We start from the raw sequence: 11,819 nt of genomic DNA, 5'->3' as shown, positions 1-11,819 counted from the left end.
AGGTCAGATGCAGCATGCCAAGTCTGGCATAGTACACATACTGAACAATCTTAAGCGTTACATCTACTCCACCAAGTACCATATCCATCAACATGTGGTAATGCAGGGTTTCATGGCAGGTTGAGAACATTTTTTTTTTGACAATTTCATCCACACAGCAGTGGTGAAATAGACGAAGTATTTCAAAAGTACATTTGAAAGAGGTAAAGTTCATATCAATGAACCCCATATGCAGTTACAAAGAGTATTTCACAATTCTTTGCCCTTCGCAAAAATTTGCTCTGTGCAACTACACTTTCAAAACAAAACCTAACAAGAACTTAATTTTTTATTTTAAAAGAACATTGTATAAGAGATATCAGTCAAAAATTGCACATCTAATTGGTCTCATGAAAAAATAACAATGAATTAATGCCAATGATAAGAAATTCCTTCCCTCTTTCTGTGTGATCTATTTAACTCACCCACCCCCCTTTTCACAAAAACAAATTTTGGTAATTTTTGAAACAAAAAGATTATAACTACAAATTATATGGCCAAAATCAATGCTAAATAAGTGTCATCTTTTTCTACGAATGCTAACATGCCAGTGTCCATGTGGACAATTTAAGCACCACATACAGTGAACATCATAACATGTATGATACACTGGTTAAATCTATTCTGCATAAGCAAAAAATACTACACTACATGGTTTCTACTTCTACATAGGTAAACTAAAATGTATGAACACATAATGGCACATGTAAAATATCTGAGGTATGTTTTGATTTCAAAAATATAAATTTTTTATCTAGTTTTCCTCTGTTTGAAGGGGAATCCTTTTTTCAACCCTTTGGCTCCAAGTCTTCCTTCTTCCAATGGAATTCCACTTCCTTTTCCTCATTCTACAACTCCATCTATTCTACTTTTCACAGCACTGGCATCTCACCATAATAGTTAACAGCAGTTCTAATCATTCCATCCTTGATCCATGATCCTCTATTTGATAGCATTTGATCACATCCTGAACGGACAAGCTTACAGGAAGTAGAGACGATCAGATAAGGACATGTGAGGGTCCTTATGAATGGACTGTCCCACTAAGAATGCCAGCTTGTGGGCATACTGACATGGCGCTGGTACACGGATGGTACCCTATCACAAAAATGATCATCATACAGTAATTATGAATTTTAAATTCATTGAACAATTGATCATAAATGTGAATGAAAACATGCCATTTTAACTGTTTTGCAAGTATAAAAATTATCAAACAATGGTTGAATAGAGAGTCTAAAAGAACATTCCATGGGACTTACTGGCCAATTATAGTAAAGGTGTGTCATTTTGTATGCCAGTCTCTGCATATGATCGGGCTTAAGGCCTGTGGAGTCCCAGATCACATTGTAGTGGGTGGGGGTCACTGTACCCTGTCTGACTGACTGAGACACGAGGAAGAAGTCATACCTACAACATAGAGAAAAACCATTATTATCTCCATCTTAAGCAAGCTACACAACTCTTTCAAAACATTTCCAGGTATTACAATTAATCATGTTTTCTTTCCATTCATCTAGTCCTGCTTTGGAAATCAGTGGAAATTTCATTCCTCAACATTCATAACACAAAGTGACCAAAGTGCCAAATGCAAAACAAGAGACCCATGGGTTGCATTGCTCACCTGAGCACTTTGGCTAGAGAAAAGCAGGTAACAGTTCATTACATGTATTGAGAAGTTGCAGTGAGGGAAAAGTTTCAACAAGTGTCATGATTTGAACAAATTTAAATCCACACTAACAGAGGATGCTTCCATATTTCTTTGACAATCATGGTTTAAAAAGTTTTTTAGAAAGATTTTCCCCCCTATATATTTCTATGTAAAAGTTTGATCTTCTATTGTGGCCCCATCCTACCCCTTAGGGTCATATTTTGAACAAATTTATATCTACACTTACCGAGGATGCTTCTGTACTAATTTGACTAGTAATAGCTCAGCTGTTCTTGAGAAGAAGATATTTAAAGATATTTCTTATATATTCCAATGTAAAACTTTTCTTCCTCTGTTATGGCCCTACCCTTCTCCTGGGGGTTCATGATTTGAACAAATTTGAATTGTAACTATGTAAATAAGCTTTCACACAAGTTTCATTTTTTCTGGCCCAGTGGTTTTTGAGATTTTTAAAAGATGCCATTAACTTTTCAATGATTCAGTATCATCTCCCCTTGAAAGAGGGTGTGGCCTTTGGACAAACTTGAATCCCCTTCACATAAGGATGCTTTGAGGAATGCTTGGTTGAGTTTGGCCCTGTGGTTCTTAGGAAGTTGAAAATGTGAAAAATATACCGACGACATGAGACATGGATGCCGGATACTCTTCAATCAGAAAAGCTACTTTAGCCTTCGTCTCAGGTGAGCTAATCAAAGGTTGTTTTTGGAATGATTTTCCTCTTTCTTGTACTATCTACATGTATGTGGTAAGCTCTCCAATTCAAAGCTGAGAACTTCATTAAATCCCCATTTTAATTTTTCTTTGCCTTTTCTACTCTTTTCATGCCACATTCCATTATATTACTCGTATATTTTTAACATTTTAAAACCACAGGCTCATCATATTAATCTAGTACTGTGCTTTAAATGTTATAAGTAGTAATATTTTCAATGATCCTATGGTTTATTAATACTCACCAGATTGGCTTGGTGACCTGGGTGTCTACAATGGTCCCTGGTGGAGGATTCGTCAGAGATGGACCAGACTTTGCAAAGAACCTTGTGTTGATTCTCTTCTTTACAACTACAACTGCTACCTTTGGACTAAGAAATCAAGATGTATACTATATGATTATCACAAATTCTGATGCTAATAAGTCATCAACTTTTCTATTTTATGCCCCCCCCCCCTCCCCCTTTATTGATAACTAAACTTTCCTTTCATCTGCAGAAGTAAAGATGGCAGAAGTGTGAAACAGCATTTTACTCTTATTATAGCAAACATACTTATAACGAATTCATGCTAAGAGCAAAGTGATTTTCTTTCCCTGCGGTTTTAAAACATATCATGAAGCTCAGGGATATAATGAATATTTATAACAAAACAAAATTGATGGTTCCTGGCACTTTGCTATATGTGTGTTTCACTGTAGAGATGAATATGAGGCAGAAAAAGATGCTATAGCAGTTCACCAAGTTCTTACTTGTAATCTTGTCCACCACTTCTCTTAAAGCACTCGTTCAACTGTGGTACCTCATGTTCATACACTGCCCTCAGCTGTCCATCACCCACACCGTCACGGAACACAATGATCCTCTCAGGTAGGGCACCATTAACTTCGTGGTACTTCTCCAAGGCACCTAAAATTTTACACTAATCATTAAAAGCATGCAAATAAATACACATGTATTCCTTAAATTTACAATGTTGTTCTTTCACGTAATTGGCTTAATTGGACTCTTGGAGAAACGTTTGTAGAGATAACACTATTATCCTCTGAATGAGGGAACCAAACCCTCTGTGATAGAATGTAGCAAAAGTCAACCTTGCTTGATGATGGGCAATTTCAGAAAATGTTGATTGTGAACAATTATTGTTGGTTTAATGTTATATGTATCTGTTTAAAACATTCAGTGTAATATAATTAACATCACATGTAGTTCAGGATAACATTGAAAATTTTCACCCCCCAAGAAAACCCCCGTCAAATGAGGCACAGACTAGGGGGTGAAAATTTTCAATGTTACTCTCAACTAAATATAATATTTATATAATACTGTGGAATCAAAATTGTTCACGGGGGACCAATGTTCGTGGATTTCGCTGGTCACCCGTGCAAACGAATTGAAATCCCCACGAACGTTTACTCTGTAAACATATTGATTCACTGAATCTACTGTTTAAACGAGTAACTTACGAAATTACGTCTCCACGAAAAAGTAAAATTTTGCTTGCCCACGAACATTGACCCCCCAAGAATTAAAATGATTCCACAGTACACTTCTCTTCATACTTTAACTTAACATGAAAATCCTCATTACTCAAAATGAAGAAAACGAATCTTTAATGAAAAAAAAAAACTTCTCATATAATTATTATGGCATGAATGGAACTTTCTAAAGAATCTTCCTTACCAAACTTGCTTGATGTTTACACAGCAGTCAAAGACCTGCTAAGACTTGCCAAGCTACATACGGTAACTTAATCATAACTAACCTCTCAGTGACGTTACTAATCCGTTAACAAGTTCCTCGCCAGTGTGTTGGAATGTTGTACGTGAATAGTATCGAGTAAGAGTTTTGTTTAAGGAGCATATCACGCCCCCAACAGAACGCCCTTTCTTAGCTGAATCGTGGTAAGTATCGACACCTACCACCATCAGATTTTTCAGCTGGAACAAAGGAGAACTTTGGTTAGTAAACAAACAATGGTCTACCTGGACCAAAAAAATAACAATTCAGTTGTCTTCCTGGACAACAACATGAAAATCATAATATATGTTCATCAAAAAAAAATATTTCGCCAACAAAGCATGTTTTCTTTATCTACTCTTTTGGTAGGATAAATTTATTTATTGCCTTTCTTCACCATGAAATAAACTTTTTCATTTACACATACAAAATCCTCCAAAAGGTACATAAAGATGTAGCTATCCATGCGTTCTTAGTCAAACTAACATCTAACAAAATCTTAACTGAATAATGTTACACAACAAATAAGGATTTTGCAATCTTTTTTCTGTTGAAAATAAAAATACAATGGCCACCTTGCCGATCTCTTGCGACAATACACAGTACAATTCTTTTAACAATTCAAGAATATAAATTTGAACATTTTAATGAATTTACATTGTTCCATGTAATGTTAATACATATCATTTGTAACTAGTACATTTCAATGAATATACATAGTTCCAAGTCATGTTTCATACATTTGATTTGTAACTGGTATTATTGCAATCCAGATCTATCAGAGAGACTCCAAATCTCTCAAAGAAAAAAAAAACTAAACAAAAGAATAAACACCTACAACCAGGTGTATTGACATGGAAACAAAAGATAAACTAATACAGAACAGAACCTATACCATATAAGGACAAAGTCTGACAAAGTCCACAGACAGATTTACCAGTTTACACACAAACTTTCTGTTAGAAGCAACAACTACAGGATTAGTATAGTTAGTGGATTCACATTTTATAACAATCCTCCAGCTCTACAAGAACAACCTTGACAGCAGCCATTTCAGAAGTTTTCTAGAGAAATTTACTTACCTTCAACTTCTCCAACAGTTACTTATTTGAAAACAACCCACATAAGCAAATTCTCAGAAGTGATTTGTACTGATCATCAGTTATGAGTAAGTTCAAACCTTTCATGCAAACTTTCAACCCATCCATTAGTTCTTGCATGGAGTGTTGGAAGGTACACCGGGAGTAATATCGAGTTAGTGCTTGATTCATGGAAGCAATCACTCCCCCAACGGAGCGGCCCTTCTTACTAGAATCATGGTAAGAATCTATCCCAACCACCATAAGGTTCTTGAGCTACAGTGACAAGCAGAAGTGTAATACAAGTTCTTCAACAAAGAAAGCTAACACATCAAACAGAAAGCACAATTGTGTATATGTACAATGACAATATGAAGTGCATACAGAATTTTATGAAGTGCATATAGAATTACACCAACTACAAATTACTATACACAGAAAAACACACTGTTAAATACTATAAAATTCACCCCTCTATTAGGGCTGGGACGATATATCGAGATATCGATAATATCGATTCAATGTGAGGATGATACGCATATCAATACATATGAAGAAATATCGAATATCGCAAAAAAAATTCTGACTTATGTTTTTCTCTGTTTTCTTAACATTTTGGGTTAAATATATAAATAAATATGCAAAATATAAATATGAAATACATAATAATTAATACCACTTGGGTAAAATGATTTTGTTTTACAACAGATATAATACTTCTTTGAATAAATTATTCTTATTTGTGAAGAAATGTTTTGTTCATTTCACTATAAAATTTGTTTATAACCAAATCAACATATCGTGATACATATCGTATCGTGGTTCAAATATCGTGATACGTATCGATATACAAAAAGCTGTATCGTCCCAGCCCTACCCTCTATATATAAGCTGATGATTCACTTCTACTTACTGGAATTTCCAGGCACCATACTTCTCCTCCTAGCTTACAATTCAGTTGAATGGCAATTTTGGTTGCCACAGACATCAACATCTGCTTTTTAGAGAGTGTTCTCTGTACAACACATTGACTTGGTACTGCAAAAAGTTTGTACTTGCATTCAACATCATTATATGTCATTGAGATTGGTCTTACAATTTGATTTACTTAACATTTAAAGTAATTTTCATGTGAAATATGGTGTATGTACATGTACCTCATATACATTGCACCCACTATGAAAAACTCAAAGCAACAAAGCAGGGCCAAGATGAATTCAAATACACACATATTCATGCATCAATGCACAAATAAACATTTTTTTTTTTTAAATTTACATGACAGAGCATTTGTTCATCACAACATACCTGGATGGTCAACACAGCAAAATTTCTTAATGGCATCATATCGATCCTTACGATTTGTTGGCAAGATGGTCAATGCCAGCTGTGTTTGAGGGGTGACATACTGCTTCAGGGCTGTTAGATAGCTGTCATTCCTATCATCTGGCAACTCGCAACTGAAAAGACAATTGTTACCAATACCTCTCAATCAAGAAACACAATCTTTTTAAGATTTTTAAAACTGTTAAAATTTTAAAATTGAATACTACAGTGTATTTTGGTACAAAAAGCAATTCCTTAAACTTGTTTCCAAATTAAAGCTTACATTGTGGGGGAGTTGATCTGCATTCCCATGGGAGGCCCGACCCTACTGAGGGTTTGGACCAGATCCTGGGCTTGGGGGCTGTTCCTCCTGGTGAACACAATGACCCAGTTATCTAGATTCACTGGGGTGATTAACTTCTTCCCTCTCATGTCTCTACTCCAGTCAGCATCTTCCTGTCTGTAACTCAACTACAACAAAGTACCAATTACATTTACTATTCAACACTACATACAGGTTTTCTTGTGAACATATAAGATCAAAACCGGAGAATCTTACCTCTGCCCCGCCTTTCTGATAGATTTTTTCCTGGGGAGCTATGTGAGCATTCACGTTCAGCAGATTCTGAGAGAACCTTAGTCCCCATCCTCCCATTTCTGCTCGCACTTTCTCATTCCTGTGACAGTGCAAGTAACACATCAGTGTGCAAGGTAATAAACATGTATTAACCAAAAATACTGTTCTATCTACTGTCCACTTTTAAAGACATGCTTAACAAACAGATTTTTGCCAGAATATAAATCCAAAACCCTTTGCCAAACTTTAACAGTTAACAAGGTAAATTATTGACTTGGGTTACGTTTTAAGATGTGTTAAACATATATCAGTGGTTATTATGGCATTACTTGTTGATTTGGTCAATAAAGCCTTGTAATGTTTTATTTCTTCCCTCTGGGGCCACTCTAGTGTGAGCACCAACATCTTTCATGACATTAAAGTCTGCCCTTGCCTCATCAGTCAGTCCTGAAATGACATCCCAATAACTTCAGTCACTCCTCAGAATACTGTTGAATTGTGCAAACTTGTACCCAATTCATAAATACCTTACTGTGAATGTTGACTTACCTGTGACAGTACAGAGTTCTGGTAGAAGGAAGATGGGCTCTGTACGTCCCATTCTGATGTCCTTCTTCTTTGGTCTTGATACTACTAAAGGCTGGTTCATGTCTCGAACATCTATGTTGTAGTTCTACAATATATATAAAAAATTAATTTATGTAGTAGTTCTACAATATATAAAGAAATCTAACAACTTAAATCTTGAAAATTAAATAGACATCACATGAACTTCTTCCATGTTACTTGAAAACAATGTCATTGCTTAATGCTTAAAAACTGTCAGTTCTATTCATTAGATACATCTTTCCTGTCACTAATTTCTCTTATTTTAAAAATGTATCTGCAAGCACTGCAAACAGAAACTTACCTTTTTGTAATATTCAGCTAAGGTAATGGAGACATCATTCCTCAACTTGAAGGTGAAGTCTGGTCTCTTGTCCCAGTCGAAGTCATCCACACGGTAGGTCTTATTGTTGTACCTGTAAATCACATAATAATTCTGATGACAGAATTTTAAATACAGAGAGAATTCCCCTTTCGTGAGTATTTGAGGTCGATTTGTCCCTCCCCAACAATAATAATGAACGTTTTTTGTTCAAATGTGATGGTACCACAATAAATTAGATTCATGATTTCAGTTGATAAATTATATAAAATATACTTGGGTGAGTGAGCTACAGTATATTTGTTACAAATTTATTCAACAGATTGAGTTCCTGGAACGCAACACATGGGTTAATGTTATTTTGATATGAAACATTTTCTTTAAATTCTATGCTATATTTTCTATGCTTAATTACCAGGCACACAGTATGCTGACTATCCCTTCACCAATCACTGCGAATAATGTACTGTGCAAAAAATTTAGATATTGATGAAACTAATCTGCAAGTACCTTGTGAGGACAATAGAGCCAACAAACTTTCGCACACAATCATCATAGAAACTTTCCCCTTTGCTTTGACTGTACATGTCGTACATCAAATCTAGTAGCGTATCAGACCTGATGATTTTGTGACTGATGTCGGCACACAACAAGGTATCAGTCTCGTACTTAGCAATGGCTGTTACAAACCCTGGCATGACGGTCAGTCTGAAAATAAAAACATTTCATAAACAACTGTTATGTTCAATAATGCAATAATGACACTTGGTAAATATCACCACGTTCAGCTAACCATATACAAGGACCAACCTAGGGGACGACTGGGGCGAAATAGTTGCTTTTGAGCTCCAAACTTCGCCGTAAATTATCACGAAAGAGAAGTCGCCTTAACATTTTCAACCCCTTTATTGAAAATCATAAGAAACGTGGTGGTATCGTCATTTATTTATAAATCTGGTTTCATTACTGCTGAAATAAGTGAAACAGCAGGGCACTTGCGCCTGTTTTGCTACTTATGACCAATGCATCGAATACTCTGTCGGAACTCCTCTAGATTTTACGCTTCCATGTATGAAAAAGTCCATTGTTACAAGTTATACACAACAAGACACAAAACAGCTGGACAGCTATCAATGTCAAAGATGTTGGAGATGATTTTCGATATTTTTATCGTCAAATAATTAATACATGCTGTGAATACAGACATATTTTTACTGTTAATTGTGGAGTTATTAACTGTCTAAGAAATTACACGACTGATACACATAACTAGTTCAATCGGCATGCAGTAGTGCATCAAAACTTTTTTTTAGAAAAAGAATTTAATATTGAAAACAAATTTTAAAGAGAAAATAACAAAATTATGACTATGCCAAGAGCCTGAAAATCTAACCCCGAGAGGAGGGAATACGTGTGAATCATTTAAAAGTTAATTGTGCATACTATGCAAGAAATCAAAAAAAAGTTTGATAAACAAGTTTATCAATTAGAAACTTTTACATTGTAATTGTTTTATATATTTTGCTAGATATTTATATTCCTTGTAATTGGAAAAATATAAAGTTCATTTTTTTAAAAAATCTTTTTTTTCCTTTTTAAATTTATACTAGGATGTTTAAATAATGCACAAAAAATTATTGTAATGTATTTAAGTGATAAACAATGAAATGTTTTTATTTTTTAAAAAGTTTAATAATGATCTATGTGCACCACATGCGCCAAGAAGTCTCCCTAGAATTCAAAACTTCTCCCTGCATTTCTCTGAGGGAGAAGTGAAGTCTCCCTAAATTTTGGGTCCAGGTTGGTCCCTGCATATATATATACAAGTAGTTATAATGTGTCTGTGAATCAAGGCATCTTACTTTTAATGCAAGCATCAATACTGAATAATTAAACCAAGGATGATACTTTAAAGGTTCTTGTTCTTACTTGTGTTGTGGAATGTCCACCGACAAAGAGGGATTGAAGTAATTACGTCCAATCTGCTTCATTTCAATCATGGCTAGAACCCTAGGCAAAAATGAAACAAAATTTTATATTCAGAAGGAAAAGTTTATACACACTGAAAGTGTCTTAAAATTAGCAATTTTGTTACATTAATACATATTTCAAGCTAAATCTACGCTCAAAATAGTTTCTACCTTTCAATTATGTAACAGATATCTGTTCCTATACAGCAGTGAAATACAAACTTTTTTGGTTAAATATGTACATCTCATATACCCACCTTCTGAAGATAATGTTGTAGACCTGCATGACTTGGGGTGAGGAGGGGGGCAGCTCATTGGTCAGTGTGATTGTAATTCTTATTTGGGCATCATCAGTCCTCCTCTGACTATACACCTCTGTCACCTAAAGAATTCATAGACAAAACTCTGACTAAATTACAGAACATTCTTAATAATAACCAATCAGACACAAAGATAGCGTATATAGAGGATATTCAATGTTTTGTAGATGAATATGGAATTTATTTCGCGAGCGGGACAGGATTTTTTGATATTTTCAAGAGTGCGAAGCACGAGTGAAAATATCAAAAAATCCTGTCTCACGAGTGAAATAAATTCCATATTCATCTACAAAACATTGAATTTTCTGTTTATTACATTTTCTTTGATTTTCCCTTTGCCTCTGTCTTTTCTTAACACAGTGTCATAGGCTTGACGTCATAGTGGAACGGTTGAGACGTCATAGCTTAGCAGTTGTGTGATTGAAAACGTTACATAGCATGGATTTCAGCAATACATTTGGGAAGGAATTTGCAGTTTTCGCTCTATCAAGATGCTTAGTTACTATCTCTATCTTATGACAGGCCAGAAATTATTTTTTACTTACTTTGATATCCTTTCACAATGTGAGAGAATATCATTTTGGTATCCTTTCACACTGTGAGAGAATATCACTTTTATTCAGTAAATAAATCACAGTATTTCACTGTTGAAAATGTAATAAAAAGATATCTTTGTTACAAATTATGTCTTTTATTGGATTTCAAACCTGTTCCTGAAGACGGTGTGGTAGGTATAGGATCATCCCATCAAATGCTTTGGTTTTTCCAAGTAAATTTTCATGAGTCATTAACAGAGCCATGCGCATTTTCCTGGAATCAACTGGAGGATTGAAATCCACGTGGTACTGGTAGAGATGCCAGTCAGGTGCCATTTCAAGCTTGAAGTAGTTTGTGACTACAGGTAACTGGATTCCAGATGTTCCTGAATCATTCAATTTATGATCACTCATTTTTACGATTCTTTTATTGACTAAATAGATCTTTCTTTTTTTTTAAATTTATCATCATCATCACCTTTTTTGTTTATAAGGGAAGCCATACTTTAATAAATTTACCTCTTTTGTCGGTCAACCATGCTGGCTTACACTCTGGATCACTATAATACATGCGATCTCTTCGCTCCCCTGCATCTCTTGTCCCAATGGACATTTTGGCCAAGGCCTCTGCTGGCACATCACCACTTCCTGTAGCGATACCAGGTCGTGGCTCCTTGGCACCACCTCTATAAGAAGCTCTCCCACTGGCTGCTGGGGGACCACCTGCTGGAGCTGGGGCAGGGGCTGAGGAAGGCTGCTGTTATATACAATGAAATGCAAAATATTTCACTTGACAAAATACATATATTTTGTTTCCTGGAAATGCATAAGTGATGCTTTTATTCTATATTTCATGTAAGATTAGTTTCTCAGGGATTTATCTAGCTATTTTAACTAGGAAGAAAATGATTCCAGTTGCAAA

The 11,819-nt window shown here is 35.2% G+C and overlaps 1 protein-coding gene across 3 annotated transcripts in view; it reads right to left on the bottom strand.

Moving 5' to 3' along the window:
• Positions 1–314: 314 nt before the first annotated feature.
• The window catches only part of LOC133197608 (piwi-like protein 1), an 18,542-nt gene continuing 7,037 nt past the window's right edge, over positions 315–11,819 (bottom strand). For 2 of the 3 annotated variants that reach the window (XM_061333716.1, XM_061333714.1), the window contains exons 3-19: positions 11,417–11,654; positions 11,069–11,283; positions 10,299–10,423; positions 10,001–10,081; positions 8,582–8,779; positions 8,054–8,165; positions 7,693–7,816; positions 7,473–7,590; positions 7,126–7,243; positions 6,850–7,037; positions 6,549–6,700; positions 6,154–6,278; positions 5,342–5,516; positions 3,174–3,330; positions 2,668–2,793; positions 1,302–1,449; positions 315–1,137 (exon numbers count right to left, since the gene is read on the bottom strand). In XM_061333716.1, coding sequence (XP_061189700.1) covers positions 1,021–1,137; positions 1,302–1,449; positions 2,668–2,793; positions 3,174–3,330; positions 5,342–5,516; positions 6,154–6,278; positions 6,549–6,700; positions 6,850–7,037; positions 7,126–7,243; positions 7,473–7,590; positions 7,693–7,816; positions 8,054–8,165; positions 8,582–8,779; positions 10,001–10,081; positions 10,299–10,423; positions 11,069–11,283; positions 11,417–11,654 — 2,517 coding nt within the window. In that variant the 3' untranslated portion in view covers positions 315–1,020. Of the gene's footprint in view, positions 1,138–1,301; positions 1,450–2,667; positions 2,794–3,173; positions 3,331–4,186; positions 4,362–5,341; positions 5,517–6,153; positions 6,279–6,548; positions 6,701–6,849; positions 7,038–7,125; positions 7,244–7,472; positions 7,591–7,692; positions 7,817–8,053; positions 8,166–8,581; positions 8,780–10,000; positions 10,082–10,298; positions 10,424–11,068; positions 11,284–11,416; positions 11,655–11,819 lie in introns of all 3 variants that reach the window. The other variant, XM_061333715.1, reaches the window with a different exon arrangement.

The sequence above is a fragment of the Saccostrea echinata genome, unplaced genomic scaffold (genome assembly GCF_033153115.1).
Source record: "Saccostrea echinata isolate AGI-Se365-2 ecotype Australia unplaced genomic scaffold, CSIRO_AGI_Sech_v1 ptg000030l, whole genome shotgun sequence".
Lineage (NCBI taxonomy): Eukaryota > Metazoa > Mollusca > Bivalvia > Ostreida > Ostreidae > Saccostrea > Saccostrea echinata.
The sequence above is the reverse complement of the archived record's forward strand: the minus strand, read 5'-3'. Positions and strand labels throughout refer to the sequence as shown.